Here is a 19,386-nt window from a genome sequence, read left to right as displayed (position 1 = left end):
TTTCTTCATTTTCCTTATTTAGATATTAATCTCTACTAAACAACCATTACTCTATTTAAAAAATTTAAGTCTAAAGTTTGAATAATCACAGCTCTATTAATATTGGATATTGGGACCTCCCCTCAATTTTTACTCCTATGTGATATCAGAAATATTAATATCTTCTTCAAGGGAAATGGGAAAATTATGTGAGTTTTAAAAGGGGTTTATATTTCTTTCTTAAATTAGTATTCAGAGTGCCCCATAATTCTGTTCTCATATAAGCATTTCTCCTGTACAATTTAAAATCTGGTTTTTTAAGATTAAATGAGTCTTCTTAGAACATCTTGCTTTGGAGTTTGGGAGTTAAATCCTTTCATTAAATGTTTAAAAAGAATATATATTCTGATGTCTTGGGATAGAACGTTCTATAAATGGCAATTAAGTCAAGATGGATGAAAGTATTGTTCATGTCTTCTATATCCCTACTGATTTAAGGCCACAGTTTTTAAAGACTGATAGGGAGGGACTTGATGCCAGAACCCTGAAGGATAAAGTAAGGTAAAACAGTGTGTAGAAAGACAGTATAGATCAGTGCTCCTCAAACTTTAATGTGCATATGACTCACTTGGAGAATTTATTAAAATTCATATTCTGCATTTTATATCAGAGATAAACAAGAATCCTGTATGGGCATAGAAGTTGTTTTCACCTGCCTCTGAGATACTTGCTTCTATACTAGCACAATGGCAGGCATTATTGGTTGTCCACCCCATCCCCATTCTTCTCTTTTTCCTAACAGCAACGCTTTTTTTATTTGGAGTGGCAAAATGTCACTATAAAAGGAAAAAAATCCCTTACCTTCCTAGCCTCCCTTGTAGTTAGGGTGACCATATGACAAAGATCTGGCCAATGGCATTCAAGCAGTATATTTTGCCAATATAGTCTGCTGGTTATAGTTGGGAAAGCATTTGTTTTTCCCATATGATAATCTCACTTTCCTATTTCGTCTTTCTTTATTCTAATTAGATGGAAAATACGAGTCACGAGACGCCACAGGCAAATTATTAGAACAAAAGAATGGCAAACAGAAAATAGTGGCCTGGGTACTGGGTCACTTCTTTGAGTAGGTGCCCCAGTCTGAACTGCCTTCCTTTTCACTTTTCTGTTCTTTTCTCTCGAGATAAATGAACTCCTGCCTGTTAAAGCCACTGGCAGTCAGAGTTTCCAGTGCTTATAGACAAATACCATTCTAACTGATGTACTCACCAATAATAATCGTAACTTCCTTTCAAATGACACTTTATGGTTTCTTCATCAGCATTATCTGTGAGACAAGCAAAAACAAAAACAAAAAATCTGCCAATGTATCTATTTCAAGACGTCCCCAGAATTCTGTTATTAAATAGCATTGATGAAGCAGTCAGCCAGAATGTTTAAGCTGTCCTAAATTACTGCCTCCTCTGTGTTTAGGGAGTCTGCTCTTGGTCTTACAAGTCCAAAAGCAGAATATTACAAATTCACATAGAAGTGATCAGGATCTAGAGACTTGATTTATGCCATGCAGATTCACAGGGCATTTGTTTATAAAATTTGTGCTAGAAGATTACTTGTGAACTAGGGCCAAACCCTTAATTATGACTAGGGAAACCCAGAAGATAAAGCTGCATTAAAAGCCTGCTTGATGGAAACGGAAACATACAAAAGATGGCCTTACAGGGAAAAAGTTAAAGTGTTACCACAAATGTATACATGAAATGACCAATAATTTTATATTTCAAATAACTAGAATTGTACAGAGTTTAATTTTACAGCTTTAGGGCAAGGATAAACTCATTTTTATTTTTGCAGTAAAAGGTACAAATATTGAAAATTATGTAGGTTTAAAACTTTACTATGATATAGACACATTCTCAAATTAATGAATTTTACTGAGCTTTTTATATCAAACTTACTGATATTTAATGCAAAATAATAAATATTAAGATTCTTGGTTGTACATTATAAAATGCATCACAGAGCGATTGATGCAAAGGAACTGTTTTGGCTCATGTAAGTGAAACGTCTAGGAGTCACATCTTTAGGCATTGCTGGATCCAGGTGCTGAAATGATGTCATCAGGCCCAAAATGTCTCTTTATTGCTTGATTCTGCTTTCCTGAGTCGGTATCACCTAGGAGACTCTCTCTACATGCTCCATAGCAGCTCCAGGCTCACACATACTTAGTATTAAGATTTTCTCCTCTTCTTTAATATAAAGGAAATTCAGCTAGATGATCTCTACCTTTAGTTCGAAATTCTGTGATATATAAATAACTCGAAATAACTGCTAACAGTTAATGAAACATCTGATTCAGTAAAGATAATGGTTATTTACAACTGAGTATTGCATATTAAAAAGTTCACTAAAGGTTTATTCTTATAGTTATTTCAAATTTGCCCTTTGCATTTTTAGCAACTCTTTATGAGTGATACAAGCAAAACTACAACTTAGCGGAAGTTGAAGTATCACAAATTTCAAGTCAATTGCTACCAAATTACAGATTTTAATATAATTTAGATACTAATATTAGTGTATATGTGAAAAGTGTTTGCTAATGGGAAATTTAGCCCATTAATTGTCAATCAAGAGTCAAGATTTAGAAACCTCCTTTTTTACAAGAAACAAGTAGAAACTGGGATGGGAGAATAACATTAGCAATTGCAAACCTCAGTTCATTCCATTAAAATGTTGATTGCCTTGGGAATAGATGCTGTCACAGGAGAAAAAAGTGTAAATTCAAACACTTAAGGAATAAACTACTATAAAGTACAATGTGCTTTATCAATTAATTAAATTTGAATTCCACGGAATGAAACATAAGTCAACAAATATGACAGTTTATGTTTATTATGGAAGAATCATTAATAATTTGATAATTAAATGGTCCTGAATGGTTAGCCATGTTCTCTGCATTTAAACAAATAGTATAAACATAAATGAAAATATTAAAGTAATTTCAACTTGATAGAGACCACTTATTTTTAGTTTAGGTAGAGTTCCAACCTAATGGCAATAGATTCCAGATCCTAAAGATGTCATGTGAATATTGCTCTGAAAAACCAAAATTAAAGCTTTCTTAAAGATGCTATGTAGGGCTGAGAGATTTTTCACTTGTACCAGTGAGAGCTGCACCATTAATAGTCTTCAAATTCAGCAAGTTCTGCCTCTAGAGAGCACCAGAGCAGCTACTTATGATTTGTTTCATGACTCTGAAACTATTACTCCCTCCAATGGCTCTACAAAGACAATATAATATTCACTTGGATACCTGATCCCTCATGGCTACTGCACAATGCTTAGGTTGTTTATATGTGGAAGTCAGAAAAACATTTTGCTTGAAAGGCATTAAGATGCATGGGGTCACTTAAAGCTGTTGATTATATTTTCATTATCTATTGGCACTTAGGGAAGGCCTTTCCAGATAATTGTCTTCGGTATGGCTAGTCATTAGTTCTCTAATCTGTAATTTTGACACTGCTGTCAAACTAAAACATCCAGTCCTTTGTTAAGCTCTGTTTTTTATCACTTGCCCTAAGCTATGAGCAAAATGCCTACATTGACAATAACACATTTATTAAATTGCTATATCAACCTATTCACCACTCAGTCCAGCCTAGTGTTGCTATTAAACTTTCTCTAGGTGTCTGTCCTGTGGGCTCTCATATCACCCAGTACATATCTTCAACATGTCAGTATTTACTTGCTGGGGAGGTGGCCTTACCCTACACTTGAATTTCTCAAAGTCTGTCTTAAAGACAAGTATCTTGTAAGTCTTTGGTTACATCTAGGTTCCCAGCACTTAGCAGTGTCTGGCATTTGGTAACTCTCATTGTTTGTTGAACAGATTGTTGCAAAGTTAGTTGTTTTCCTTCCTTGGCACCAACCTTAAAGGTTAGAATCACCATTCCAAAATTTCCTTTCGATAAATTTATGTACATCTTTTGAAACTCTGTACTTCCAGCCTTTATCATATCTGAAAATCTGACGTGAAAATGTGTCAGCTCAGTTTAATTACTGCAATAGCTTCCTAACTTGAAACAATGTGCCTCCAGTTTCTCCTTCAGGTTACCAATTCTGTTCAATGCATCCAAATTCATGTTCCCTTAAACATCTTACATTTTTAATCCCCTAAAAACAACTTGCCGCTCTAAGAATAAAGTATTAACTTTGCACTAGTATTGAAAGCCATCTTTTCCCTTCTCACTAATTTTCAATGAAAAATTTATTTAGATAGTGAGTTGGGGGTCCCCAAGATCATACTGAGGTTCATTGATACACTGGGAATCATAGGACTCAGAAAAGCTGCTATGCTCCCAGTTGCAGTTTATTATAGTGAAAGGATATAGATTAAAATCAGTAAATGGAAAAGGTGTGCAGGGTGAAAATCAGGAGAAACCAGGCACAAACTTCAAGATGTCCTCTCCCAGTGGAGCTGCACAGACAACACCTAATTCAGCAACCGTGTTTACCAACACATGCAAAGTATTGCTAATGAGCTCTCTTGAGCCTTGGTGTTCAGGGTTTTTATCAAGGTTCAGTCACATAAATATTCAGCTTCCTCATAACTGACCTTAGCTCCTGAATCTCCAGTGTCCCAGAGCTTAAACTGTAACAGCAAGGCCTATGGTCTCAGGCATACAAAAGCACTCTTTAACAGGTAAGATATCCCAAGGACTCAAGAGGTTTTCTTCCAGGAACTGGTGAAGGACAGGTCCTTTCTTTGCAATATAAAGGATTTGAGCCTTTACTGTACAGAGAGGTCAGTCTACTCCTAATTACTCAACCACATCTTACTCCTTCCTGCCTTCCTGCCTTCCTGTCTGCCAATTTGAAGTTTTCCTAACCATCTATGGAGAAATCCTTACTATCCTTAGGGTCCAGCACAAGTCATCCATCTCCATGAAGATTCTCCTCCAACCTCTCCCATATTGCTATGCATAGAGGAAAATGCATCTTTGCTATGCATGAGAAGCTTTTATATATTGCCTTCAAACGCCACTTTACCGGGCATGTCATCTGCGTTATTGTTGTCATTCAGTAAATACTCAGGAAATGAAGGATTACTAATGAGTTAAGGTTTATTCTTCTTTCTTTAATGTAGAATTTCATTTGACCTAAAATTATCCTTCTAATCTTCATAGAATATTTGGTTTTAATATACAAAATTAAATATGCAAGCTTTTATCCATTCTTCATTTCAGATCTCTGGCATATTCTCATTTCTCATTTATCTTTTCACACCAAAGAAATCTAACCTTTTTATAACTTAATCACTTTGACTTTGGTTCCTCCTTTCTGTACTTTCTCTGCCTCGTGTTACTTTTAAAAATTTGATCAAATTTTTAATTTTAAAAAATGTGATTAAAAACATCACATTACCTTTGCACAAGGGAAACCTACTTTCATTTACAATAAATTTCTAGGTCTGTCCAGAATTTTCCTATTTTTTTCATCAAAATTATCAGGGAATGCTATCAATTACTTCTTAGTACTTTTCCTAGGCCGCAATAAATAATTTGGAATCCATCATTCAATATCAGGATAATTGTTAGCTATCATTAATATTGACAAATTAGTATGTTCTAGGGAGTGCTAACTGCTTATCTTAATCTTGACAGTACAAGGAGGCAGGTACTCATTTTCATAGCAACTAAGACATGGGAAGGTTAATATGCTAAATTCTATGAACTAAGTCTGACTCCAGAATCTATGCCTGTCACTACCATGCTACACTGGACTAGCCCAAGACCCTAATTAACAATTTCCTTTTAAAAATCATACCTCCATTAGTGTGAATTGAAGTGTCTCTGTAATTAGCAGAAGCACAATTAAAATAAAGCTTATCCAAGTCAGATTGAGAGAGCTACTTTTTAAAATAAAGATTTAAATTTTAAAATAAAAAATTTAACTTTTAACCATCATTGTGATCACTTTCAGGGCATTTATTTTACAATGTGAAATAAGCCATAGTGCAGCATTTTCTGGCAACTTGTATCAGTTAATGAGTTTTCTAGAGTATGATTTATTATAATCATTTTCTTGATATGAGATGAAACATAAGATAGCTTGTGCATATTTTCATATATCAAACAGAAACACATTAGTTTCCTGCCTGTTCCCCACCCCAACGCACACTAGTTTTTAATACAAGACACAATGTATTGTGTGCCCTGGAGATGTCTCCCACCCACCCTGACTCCTGGATTCTTTTTAACATATTTCAAATGTAATAACAATTTGGTACCATACTAATTATATGGCATTTGTAAAGCCACTATATGTGAAAAAAAAAAGCCTACATAAAAGCAAAATATATACAGTATTATTGAACATTACCCTAAAGAGAGAAAGTATATCATATCATTGTAGGGACATTGATGAGAATTTGATATAGTTGTAGCAATGCTTGATCTGTGCCATTTCTGACAAGTAATACTCTGTAAAATAAAAAGACTTTGGCTGGGCGCAGTGGTTCATGCCTGTAATTCCAGCACTTAGGGAGGCCGAGGCGGGCAGATCACGAGATCAGATCAAGACCATCCTGGTCAACATGATGAAACCCCGTCTCTACTACAATACAAAATTAGCCACGTGTGGTGGCACATGCCTGTAGTCCCAGCTACTCAGGAGGCTAAGGCAGGGGAATCACTTGAACCCAGGAGGTGGAGGTTGCAGTGAGCCAAGATCGCACCACTGCACTCCAGCCTGGCTGAAAGAGTAAGACTTGTCTCAAAAATAAATAAATAAATAAAAATTAAAGGGCTTTAAAAAAAAAAAAGAAACATTAAAAAAAGAAGGAAATAAAAAGGCATAACAAAAAACTAACACAAAAATTGAGTTTAAAAAAAACTTAATGCCAAAACCAAGAAGACTTCTGAAAGATATCTGGAAGAACAATTCTCAGCTCCTTCATTCCCCAAATGATGCCAGTGGGCAGAAGATGGCATACTGTTAACTAATGAAACAAATTCTCCTGGTGAAGTCCTATTTCGCCTTTATCCTTAGAATTATGCAACCTACAGACTTAGCAATCTTAAAAGAAAAAAAAAATAGATGGGGAAAATAATTGATTTGAATTATATTCATTTTAAAAAGACTATTTCTAGTTGTTTTGAATGAATCCAGAACCCATAAATTATATCCTAGAATACTGAAAGAATCTGATTAAATAACACGACCTTCGACAGTAAATCTGAGTCAAGATGATTTGGCTGAGGTAGATACAGATAGAAGCTTCACAAGGACAAGAATACTGTTCCCTGGCTTATCCACAGCTTTGAGCGCACTGCCTGGCATGTATTAATGGCTTGATAAGTGTCCCTGACAAAATTCCAAAAATCTGTTTTTTTTGAAGTTTGTGGACAGGTAGAAAAGAAAGCAATGTCCACTAGGAGGCAGCATCGATTTACGAAGACCAAGCTGGTCTCATAGTTTCCCACTATACATAGGAATGAAGATCACATCACAGCATCTGACCAAATCTCACATCAATAATCCCTATAAACAGGATGGAGCATAAGTACTAGATATCTCACAATTAAATTAATTTGTCGCTAGTTTCATGGGAGCACTATGCTATTTAATGGGTATCAATCTAAATGGAGATAGCTTTACCATCAACATTTTTTTCAGTATTACATGTAGACAGAAAGGAATTTTTATCAAATTTGCCCATGACTTAAAACAGATTCACAGCCCAAGTTTTTTTAAACCCAAAATAAGTAAAATTTAATAAAAATAAATCTATATAATGAGGTGATGACTATACAAGTACAGAATGGAGAGGTTCCTCTTACATGTGAAAGACCTTTGAGTTTACACTTTCAAACTCCTTGAGTCAAGAGTATATGCTGACATAGAAACAAATTTTATTGTACATTTGTTAAAATAGTGTAAACTTACACATACTTCCCACATAACCTGAATTCATCTATTCTCTTGTAGAGATATGGTAGTCAGTGGGACAGACGCTTAAAAAGCTAAGCTGACAAGACCTGTATTTGTAACTTTTATACATTGGCCTTTGACTACCTGGAATAGTATTAAATGGCTGTTTACCGTTATGTCCTCAAAATCATACCAAATGTTTAAAATGCAGCCTAATGTTACTTTTTACAACCCAAGAAGATAGATGTTATTATCCTTATCTTAAGATCCTGTGATTGAATTCAATTCTGTGGGGTTAGAGACTCATCTCAGCACATAAGTACTAGGTCTTTTAATAATTCCACCACACTTTCCTTCACTGTTTAGTGACTATTCCTTTTTGCTCCATTACACAGCTGCTGAACCACAACAATGAGTAGGGCCCAAGAAAATTTTTAAAGCACCTTAGGTAATTGTAATGAAAATGGCCCACAATGCAGGTTTGGGAACTGCGTTAGATCATCTGAGTATTTCTCATCAGGCTTCTGACAGATGCTTGATAGCAGATTTTGAGACTATACTTTCTGATAACAGCAATATTGTATAAAGAGCTGAAAGACCTAGTTGAATTTGAGCACTGTTACTTACTAGTGCTACTTCTTATAAGGCACTTGACCCTGCTTAGCCTCAATTTTCCCATATATAAAATGATCACTGTAAGCACTCGGCATCAGGCCTGGCACATGATATGCACTCAATAAATGCTACCTACTAATTTTGAAGATGAAGGCCCAGAACATACTAACTATACTGTCAGTTAAGAGCTGCCTTACAACCCTGGCTACTAAACTGTCTGGTTGACGTGCCATTATAAAGGGACTTCACTTTCTCATTCACATGATGAATCTCAGGTTACACGGCTGAGGAAAATGTTGACATCGTTATTCTGTATTTGCATTAAATACCGTTTAAAAGTTGTTTTTATCATACTTATATCTCACATTATTAGCTTAAAAATTCAGAAGGATGTTACAAAGTTGTTAAACAGGATGTTTAAGCAAATATTAGTAAAACTTTCTCTCTTGCTCTTCTGGGATCAAGATTTGTAATATTTAAGCCAAAACTGTCAGCATGTGAGGCCAAGTTACCAAAGTGCTTTGACTTAAAAGCAATGTTATTTTAAACTATTATTTTAGATAGTATCTTGTCAGTTAAAAAAAAAAAAAAGTCCCTTTTGCAGTTAATTGCCCTTTCCAAATAACTTTAATGAAAATATCTTACCAAGAAACATCTCTTTGATTCATTAAGCTGGGTTTAGATTGTGCCTGAGTCACAAAGCACAGAGGTAATTACAGGTTGAAATTGATTTGAGCCTCTTTATAAATAAGAACTGATTATAGAATAAATGTCTCATTAAATACAAAATCTTGACAGCATATATTAATTATGTTACTACTCATGGTTGTGGCTCCCTTACAATTCTCATGCAAAAATAAATCCAATTTTAATCGTCGTGAGCATAAGAAGTCCACCATGTGCTTGTATCCAGGAATAAAGAATTACATAGATCATGTGGCATATTATCATCACATCCTCCATAACTATTCATAAAAACAATAATTCACATTTTAGGAATGCTTTTTCCAACATCAATCAGGAAAATACAGCTTTATAAGGTGTTTCAGATTGCAAGAATACATCACATTAGAAACTCATTATCATGAGGGACAGGACTGGTTTTTATTTACTTGTTTATGTGTAATTTGTTTTGATATGCCAAGTATTTTGAGAAAAGATCTGACTCTGGACTTCATTTGTACTGTTAGAATGCATTTTTCTTAGCAACTGAATGATGTGTACTCTAATTTTTGGAATTACTTTACCAATTAAAAATGCCATGTACTAAAATATTTCATTCACAGTCCCTAAATTTGCCTGTTTGCCTTACCCACTTTCCATGATTTTATTAATAAATTGATTATAAAACATTATACTACAAAAGCCAAAGACTTATGAATAGCCAACACTAGCTAACTTCTCTAATTCTCCCAGAGACAGCCCTTAACATCAACCAAATAATTCTAGGGAATAGTGCTTCTCCCCTTACAAGGCTGATTTGAGTGAAGATATTTGCCTCCCCCAAAAAGCTATTATGTTTAATAATATGTTGGAGTTTAATGTATGTATATAAAGTATGGAGTTTAATATATTTTACAATATGAATGAAACCTACCTCTAAACTCTCTATAAGGATCTATTCCAGAATTTATACAAATTGTTCATTTTTTCTTATTGAACTTGTATTAAGCCAAGGGTCAGCAACTATGCCTTCAAGCCCAATCCTTTTTATAAATGAAGTTTTACTAGAAGACAGCCACTATTCATTTATGTATTATCTATGGTCATTTGTATGCCACAATAGCAGAGGTGAGTAGCTGTGACAGAGACCATATGGCCTTCAAAGCCTAAAAGACTACCTGGATCTTCATAGAAAAAGTTTGCCAACTACTATTTTTAAGCACTTTGATAAACACAAAACAAAGAAACTATTTAAATTTGTTTCAATTACAAGGATGTAAATATTTTTCTATGTTCTTCTCATCACGAAGATACACACTTGGGCCTACACATGAGTTGATCAGAAATTTTATGGACTAGCCTGAATATCTAAACACTACTTACAACATTGTTTCTATCAATTGTTTAAAAAACTAAGTTGACGTCTTCTGAAATCAGGTTTATGGATAATGATGCATGGAAAACTGCTGACAATAATACCTAGCACTACTTCAATATAAACTTAGAGTTTATTTACTCACATTTATAAACTAACTTTAATATTAGAAATTCTCCAATTCTTAAAAATTAAAAATTGAAGACTACGTGGAATCAATTTTTTTCAGATAATATACTGTCTGTAAAATTCAACATTAATGTGTTCATATTACTTTCATACCTAACCAACTGGGCATCAAGAGACTTTACCAATCATCTCTGTCAATTCTACCATTCCTAGTCATTCTTAATATTCAAGTTGGAATTTTTGGCCAATCTATTAAAACCTTGTTAGCATTTTTCCTTTTCTCAAGCAAACACATTTTTACCTACCCACACCTCTCAGTGCTAGGGAGCAACTTTTAGAAGCACTAGCAAACTACCACCAGTGGAATCGGATAAATGCCGATGATTCAGATTAACTCCAGGAAAGATTTACCTTCCTGTGATTTTCCTAAATATCAGGGAAAGAAAACACATATATCCTGTACTACTGTTATTTGAATGCCTGATTTATATAGCACACTAATTTCTCTTTTCCACTAGTTTCCATAAATACTAAAGTATCAAAAAGTACTACTTTTTTCTAAAAGTTTTCAAAATGACCATTATATTTTCACACTATTTAATAAAAAAAAGAAACCAAGCTACCAAACTTATATTTAGGCAAAAAAAAAAGTTTTTTTGTCAATAAAATGTAGAAATATTTTAATTTACTTATTACAATGAATCAATAAGGAGTCAAAATCCAGTTACACATTCATAAAAATTCCATATATCATCCTCAGAATAATCAGTTTCTGTACAAAGATTTACAGATGTCCAAGTATGTAGTTTTTCCTCAGTGTGCTACAGAATTTAAAGGTTCTGCTCGAATATTCCCCAAATCAAGCGCAGAATCTGTTTCTTCATCAATTTCTCCAATGACTGCACTAAAAAAGTCAGAGTTAAAACAATCACATTTCTGAAATAAATTTACATGTGTTTCAAAAATCTTACTAATCAAATCAAAGCACTGAGTACCATTCTTCCAAAATATAAAACTGAGACAGCATAGTAAAAAGAACTAATTAAGGTAAAAAGCAAACAACATTGGCATGAGTCAGTGAACTGCATATTTAAGTCACAAAACTCAAGAAATAATTTGAAGGCACATTATTACAGGAACCAATATTAAAGGACATATTGTACATAGTGATTGTATCATGAATCTTTAAAGGAAACAGACACACAGGGATCGATACAGTAAAAAAACCCTCAAACTTCCAAATCATATTTCAATTCAATTCTAGGACTGTATTAAAAATAAATTTCACAAAATCACTCCTAAAATAATTAGCAAGTAAAAGTATCAATTATTTGAGTAACTCTGATGAATTAAATCAATGATATAGATAACAGCTATTAGATTGTTTTCCTAAGTTTTCAGTTAAATCTAAAGCCAGTTCTTCATATACAAAAATAATAGTAGGAACAAGTACTTTGGTATCTAACAAATCATTTTTTGATGTGATTGGCTCAGGTAAAGCTAGAAAATTTTTTCTTGTTCAACACAAACATAGTATCTATAACTTTAAATTCATTAATACCATGCTAGATAACCAACCCATAGCCCTCTAACTGGAAATATTCAATGTTATCACTCAGACCACAAGATGTCTATGAAATATTATTTTTAAAAAGTATTGGTTGGGTTTACATTTGTTTGGTTTTAAAGAGAGTAAATTTTTTTTTTTTTTTTGAGAGAGTTTTGCTCTTGTTGCGCAGGCTGGAGTGCAGTGGCACGATCTCGACTCACTCCAACCTCTGCTTCCCAGGTTCAAGCAATTCTCATGCTTCAGCCTCCCGAGTAGCTGGGATTACAGGCGCATGCCACCACACCCCACCCGGCTAATTTTTGTATTTTTAGTAGAGACAGGGTTTCACCATGTTGGCTAGGCAGGTCTCGAACTCCTGACCTCCAGTAATTCGCCAGCCTCGGCCTCCCAAAGTGCTGGGACAACAGGTGTGAGCCACTGTGCCTGGCCAAATTCTAAAGACAAATACTAGTAATAAGGGATTTGCCAAATTTTGCTTTAAAGTATATAAAGTCTTAAGTCATCTAATAAATGAAAAATATCAAACTCTGGCAGAATGAACTAAGTTTTCTCAAACTAAAGGCCTCAATTCCACTCTTAAATATTCAGTATCACTTAAAATCCCTATGGTAAGCAGGGAAATGCTGATAAATGTTTAAAAACCAGCTCTCTGGAAAAAGAGCCGGAGCCTGATTTGCAGCATTTACTAATATCCATTGTGCAAACACTCCCACCATGGCCAATTTCAAGCTAGTAACAAGACATCAATTAACTAGCTTGTAAAATTCCTTAAAATATAACAATCTGCTTTCATGAGCCAGTACAAGCTGGCTCTAGCACACCACTTTTTTCACTGAAGTTCAAGAAAAAAAAAATTGTTTTAAGTAGGAGAAATCTTAAAATCAATTATTATGCACAGCTCCAATATAAACAGTGTTGTTCTGATCCAGAGACCTGGGCCCTATCTGCTCTGCCTCTCTCTCATTTACTTACAGCTCACCTTGTAACTCCACCTAAAAGTCATCTCTAAAATATTTTATAAACTCTTGATTTTTGATTACAGATCAAATTATTTATTCATCTAAAGGTGATGCTAACATAAACAACTTAAATGAGTAAATTATTCCTGCATTTTTTAAGTTATTCCAGGGGACAGTTAGTACCCTAGAATTTGTTAATGTATCTAGCTTAAAATTGCTAATGTGTCTTTTGCTTCTTTCCAACTATATTTTGATTCAGTGTAGTACTCACTAGAAAATTGATTTGGCATTCTTCTAGCCTGTGTAACTATACTAATACTGGCCACATGTAACTATCAAAATTAATTACAATTATATAAAATTTAAAATTCAGTTCCTCTGTCACATCAGCCACTTTTCTTTTTTTTCAAGATGGAGTTTCACTCTTTTTGCCCAGGCTGGAGTGCAAAGGCGTGACCTCGGCTCACTGCAACCTCCATCTACCAGGTTCAAGAAATTCTCCTGCCTCAGCCTCCCAAGTAGCTGGGATTACAGGCATGCACCACCACACCAGGCTAATTTTTGTATTTTTAGGACAGACGGGGTTTCACTATGCTGGCCAGGCTGGTCTTGAACTCCTGGGCTCAAGTGATCCACCTACCTCGGCCTCTCAAAGTGCTGAGATTATAGGCATGAGCCATGGCATGCGAACCAAATCAGCCACTTTTCTTTTCTCTTTTGCTCTTGTTGCCCAGGCTGGAATGCAGTGCTGCGATCTTGGCTCACTGCAACTTCCGCCTCCTAGGCAAATTCTCCTGACTCAGCCTCCCGAGTAACTGGGATTACAGGCTTGCACCACCACGCCTGGCTAATTTTTTTTATATTTTTAGTAAAGACGCGGTTTCACCATGTTGGCCAAGCTGGTCTCGAACTCCTGACCTCAAGTGATCCACCCACCTCTGCCTCCCAAAGTGCTGGGATTACATGTGTGAACCACTGTGCCTGGCCCTTTTTTTTTTTTTTTTTTTTTTTTTTGAGAAGGTGTCTCAATCTGTCACCCAGGCTGGAGTGCAGTGGCGTGATCTCGGCTCACTGCAACTTCCACCTCCTGGGTTCAAGTGATTCTCCCACCTCAGCCTCCCAAGTAGCTGGAACTACAGGCGCATGCCACCAAGCCTGGCTAATTTTTGTATTTTTAGTAGAGACAGAGTTTTGCCATGTTGGCGAGGCTGGTCTTTAACTCCTGACCTGATCCACTTGCCTCGGACTCCCAAAGTGCTGGGATTACAGGCATCACGCCCGGCCAATTACTCTTAAACTTTTATATCTGTCTGTCCCAAGTAAACTGAAGCCACAGGGACATCTTAACTGTGTCAATGATACTAAAAAATTAAAAGAAAATGAATAACGAGTAAGTACTTATTTATAAATACACCTATGTTATTGAGCATGAATTAATATTGTTCAAATCAGAGATTTCAAAACCATTTTTCAAACTTTGGCCTTGGACTCTAGAAATATGTTCCTCTAAAATTCTGGGTATTTGTAAGAACGTTTTAAGAAGCCTCTTTACTGAAGTATTTAATATAAGGCAGAGCCTTTTCTGGACTCTACCCAGGCTACTTAACTAGTAGAAAAATGGGCAAATCTCAGGTAAAAGTTTAATTTGTAGAGAGACAGCTTTGGTTGAAACCTAAAGAGGTGTTGACATAAAACATATAGATGTGCCTTACTTTACACAAACATAAGAAAAGCTATATTTACGAAAGAAATGAATGCAAGATTCTACTAACTATGTATGGACAACACAGTAGGGTATTTTGGGGAAAACCTCTTCTCCATAAAGTAAGGCAGTATCATTTATAATTTTAACAGATATATTTTACTTACACGTTGTCACCTCTTACAATGTATAATCCTAGTACCACTTGCTCTACCCCCTGTGAAGAGCTGAATACTCGTTCATGGCTTTCATCCAAAATCAAATTAATGGTCTGGTCAAAACCTTTCAGTGTTCCCTGTAAAGAAAATATTCAGGAGAAAAAGAGAAATATTTGGGTTTACCTGAAAGTGTAAATTCAACCTCATAGTCATTTCAGTTGCCAGGTATTCCAATACAAGTACCTATACAATGGCAAATAAAATGCCTTTTTTATAACCAACAGTATTCGAGGGTACACAATTTACCTCTTGGTTATTTGGCTGGGGTGGGGGGACCTGCACCGCACATCTCACTCATATGCAGAGTTGACGGCAGTTACAAAGGACATCTATGTACTAATGTGAGTATCTCCAAGTAAGTAGCATAAAAGCTTATGTAGACCAGCAGCTAAAGGTATAAACTAAAACAAAGGAGATTTAAGGGAAAATGATAGGCAAATATACATAAGGAAGAACCATACATACCAACTACAGCAATGTAATAGTATCACTATATGCTATATACCAGCACTAGGCAGTGTGCTAAACACACCGTACACATTATCGCAACTCATCTCTACCCTTTAATACTATAATTAGCCCCATTTCAAAGAAGAAACTGAGGCACAGAATGGTGTGTCTTATGGTCACATGGGTAGTAAGTGGCAGAGCCAGGAGGTGAACCACAAAAGGCTAGCTCCTGAGCCAGACCACTAAACCGTAACATTCTATACTATTCTACACAAGTAAACATAATTTGCCATATTTCAGATTCAAATCAGTCCCATAAATATACTAAAAATTTAACTAGTAGTTACATGTAACACCTATTGAGTACATACTAGTTACCAGTGTTCTGTGTGTCTCACATGTATTGTTTAATGTGTATCAAATGGATTTATTGTTTAATTCTCCCAGTAAGGTAGATACAAATGTGACTATACTAATTAAAACCAGAACTTGAAGGAAATAATCAGGGGGAGTTTTATGAAAGCTTAGTATTGAATAAAAGAAGACATGGGTCTAGCATAACAGAGTAACTCACATGGTATTCAAGTTTCTGAAGAAATATCAACTAACACTGATTTTGATGGTTAAATCTCTCAAGCTCTTAAACTGTTTTATCTTCTGAAAGTCAAAATATATAAAATGAGAATGAAATAAAATGAGAATGAAATCTATAACTTGGAAGAGAAAAAAATATGGAGTATTTATTGAACTAGTTAGCAAATAGTTATCATAAACACCCATCCATAACTTCTTGACTTAATTTTACACATTATCCCATCAAATAAATTATGTGTCAAAGAAATACAGAACTATTGAACTTTAGAACTTAAGATGCTCTTTTTATCACTTTCCTTCTTCTTTAAAATTAAAAATAATTTCCCAGTTTACTATCTACCCTGTTAACAAAAATAAGAAAATTTAAACTTAAGGTTTTCACCAAATTAAAAAAAAATACAAATATCTATTAATAGCAATAGGCTTCCTGAAGTGTTGAGATTAAAATATGTTAAACTGTCCATATTTGAAACAATACAATGTGAGGTGCCTAAGCAAACATCATTGCTTTCTTAAGAAAGAAGCCAGGCAACTGGCCTTGGCTTTGATGTCAAACCAAATTTAAATCCCAGTTTGGTTCTGTCAGTTGCTACCCTTGTGACTCTGAGAAAGTGAGTCACCTTCTCTGAACCTGTTTCCTAATCTAGAATACAGGGGTACTTATTCTTCACAAGGTTGTACTGTACATTAAATAATGTAACACATATGCACCTGGCACATGATATAAATTTAGTAAATGGCAAAGCTAGAACTTTGACTAATAATAGTCACTAAGGACCCAGTGAAAAAAAAAAAATCACAAGGCTTAAAAAGAAAATGAACAAAAGCAAAACTGAAGAATGGAAAAATAAGGGATCAAATTATTTAAAGAAACTAGGTAAGGTTAGAAAATAGAGAAAGTTTAGTAGCCTTAAAATTCTTTTGAACGCATTCAGAGTATGAATTGTAAGTGAAGAAATAATCAAGTACCCAAAAATCTTGAGATGAATTCCTCAGATCAAATTCCAAATACAAGTATCACCACAGGAACGTTTTATCTTAGTTATATGACATAAATTAGTAAGGGAGAAACAACTTCAAGGAACAAGCCAATTTTACATATATATGTGTATATATTGAGTCAATCATCATAATGTGTCCTACAGAAGACATGTCACACAACCTAAAATCAAAGATTGTATACAAGCCTTAAATGTTGACATCTAGATATTAATAGTATCTAAATCATTAAAAAGTTACTAAGCATATGCAAAATTTCAAAAAATTCTGATTCATGTGGTGCTGAATGGGAAGGAAATAAAAATGGAAGAAGAAAAGTAAGTTTAATAAAGGTCTACAGACTAGGAGCTCTCTGAGGGCAGAATCTTATTATTCTAGCTCATAGAAGCCTTGTAGGTAACACACAATGTTTATTAGTGAGGAAAACGTGGATTGACAGCAAAGTGATAAAGGGCAGAATTATAATAAAATTGCACTACAGGTGTAATGTGCTGTCTAGGCATTACAGATTAGAGGTTTCACATAAAACTTGCAACCAATAAACCTACAGGAAAGCAGAGAATGAAAATTCCGAAGACTTACCACAATCATTCTCCCATCCGATGTAATAACGGCAACAGTTCCTGATTAACTGAATCAAGGAAACTGTTTCTTAGGGAATGCAAATTGAAAACAGACTCTGGCAAGGTAATCATTTGAATTATTAGAAAAAATATGACAACTAGGTAAAGTATTCAACACAGCCACTACGTTCACTACATAAAAACGTTCAGTTTTTGGGACGCCAAGGCAGGAGGATCACTTGAGGTGAGACTAGCTAGGGCAACACAGCGATACCCCCATCTCTATTACCCTGGCCTGGTGACCTATAGTCCCAGCTACTCAGGAGGCAGAGGCAGAGGCAGAGGCAGGAGGATTGCTTGAGTTCAGGAGTTCAAGGTTGCATTGAGCCATGATCAAGCCACTGCACTCCAGCCTGGGCAACAGAGTGAGACCCTCGACTCAAAAAAAGAAAAAAAAAAAAACTTAAAAAAAGCTTCTGTTTTTGTCTTTGTGATAATTACATGATTAAAAAAGGGAAAAAATAGAAAAAGAAAACCTCTTTCTGTATGTGATCGGTGTATCCTATCTCAAAATGTCCTGGATTTTTGACACTTTTCTACTAGGAATGTTACCAATCTATTATTTCGGGGAGGATATTTCGTTTCTTAGGCCTGTTTATTTCTAAAATAAAAATTGGATGAGTACTAAATTAATCGATGTTGGACGATTTTCCAGCATGTTAAAAAACTGTCTTCCAGGACAGGCTTCTGTAATTCAAAAGTAAAGAAACTATATAAGCAGTGTCACAAGGTACCAATAACGCCTGCATCATTAAAAGCATTCGGTATTTAATTTTTGTCACCCAGTTTTTACCTGAGCTTAACGTAGTGTTTTTGTCCTGAGACTTTAAAATGGTAACACTTGTAAAGTCTATTTTAAGACTTCCCATGGGGTTGTTACTTGCTCCTCACTATAATCCATTATAACAGCAAGCATTTTTTTCATTCTACCAACAAGTTGGGACTTCAAGTGGTAAACGGACAGAAACAGTCTGTGAACCATCGTTTAGCTTTTTGCTATCCTCGAACGAGCAAATTATGTGAATAAAACAAGTACATAGACGTGCAAAACTGTTGTCGCCGCCAGGACGACTGTTCATCTTATTCACAAACTTTTAACACTAATGCCATAGGGAAATAGTAAGGAAGAATCAAGAGCGTATATTTTTTAAGAGAGAAAAGTTCGGAATAATCACACTGGGTTTTCATTTGGCTTTTGCAGGCAAAATGGAAAGGACCCCTGGGCCCGCAGCAGCTGGAAGGCTCGAGGCGCGGCCGGCGAACTCTGGGTCTTTCCGGGGTCCTCATCTCCTCGCCCGCCCCCAGGATCCCGCCGCGGCCGAGCCTCCCAACCTCCCACCGATCTCAGACCGGCGGCCTCTCCGCGACCCCGGCTCGCGCCCGCGGCGGCCAGCTTGAGGATACGGTTGATGTAGTTCTCCAAAGCGGACGTCATGCTGCTCGGCCCGGCAGTTCCGGGTAACGCAGCGGTGCCGGCGACAAGCAGAACCGAAAGGACGCGCCAGAACCCGGCAGCGGCTCGCGCCTGCGGGCCGCAGCAAATATCGTGAGAGTTGCTGCTCCGCAGCCGGGCGAGTCGGA

General features: G+C 35.7%; 1 protein-coding gene across 1 annotated transcript; it reads right to left on the bottom strand.

Moving 5' to 3' along the window:
- Positions 1 to 7,722: 7,722 nt before the first annotated feature.
- LSM8 (LSM8 homolog, U6 small nuclear RNA associated) lies at positions 7,723 to 19,384 on the bottom strand. The gene is made up of 4 exons (XM_055283793.2): positions 19,210 to 19,384; positions 17,765 to 17,805; positions 15,089 to 15,216; positions 7,723 to 11,594 (listed from the first exon to the last, which is right to left on the bottom strand). The coding sequence occupies exons 1-4, from the start codon at positions 19,238 to 19,240 to the stop codon at positions 11,504 to 11,506; spliced, it is 291 nt and encodes a 96-aa protein (XP_055139768.1). The 5' UTR covers positions 19,241 to 19,384; the 3' UTR covers positions 7,723 to 11,503.
- Between the last annotated feature and the right edge of the window lie 2 nt (positions 19,385 to 19,386).

The sequence above is a fragment of the Symphalangus syndactylus genome, chromosome 6, assembly GCF_028878055.3.
Source record: "Symphalangus syndactylus isolate Jambi chromosome 6, NHGRI_mSymSyn1-v2.1_pri, whole genome shotgun sequence".
Classification (NCBI taxonomy): domain Eukaryota; kingdom Metazoa; phylum Chordata; class Mammalia; order Primates; family Hylobatidae; genus Symphalangus; species Symphalangus syndactylus.
The sequence above is the reverse complement of the archived record's forward strand: the minus strand, read 5'-3'. Positions and strand labels throughout refer to the sequence as shown.

Coding starts and splice junctions, on each gene's coding strand:
- LSM8 (XM_055283793.2), bottom strand. CDS start 19,240: ATGACGTCCGCTTTGGAGAACTACATCAACC. Junction 15,217..17,764: donor CGGATGGGAGAATGATTGTG/GTAAGTCTTCGG, acceptor TTTTCTTTACAG/GGAACACTGAAAGGTTTTGA. Junction 11,595..15,088: donor ATTGTAAGAGGTGACAACGT/GTAAGTAAAATA, acceptor TGACTTTTTTAG/TGCAGTCATTGGAGAAATTG.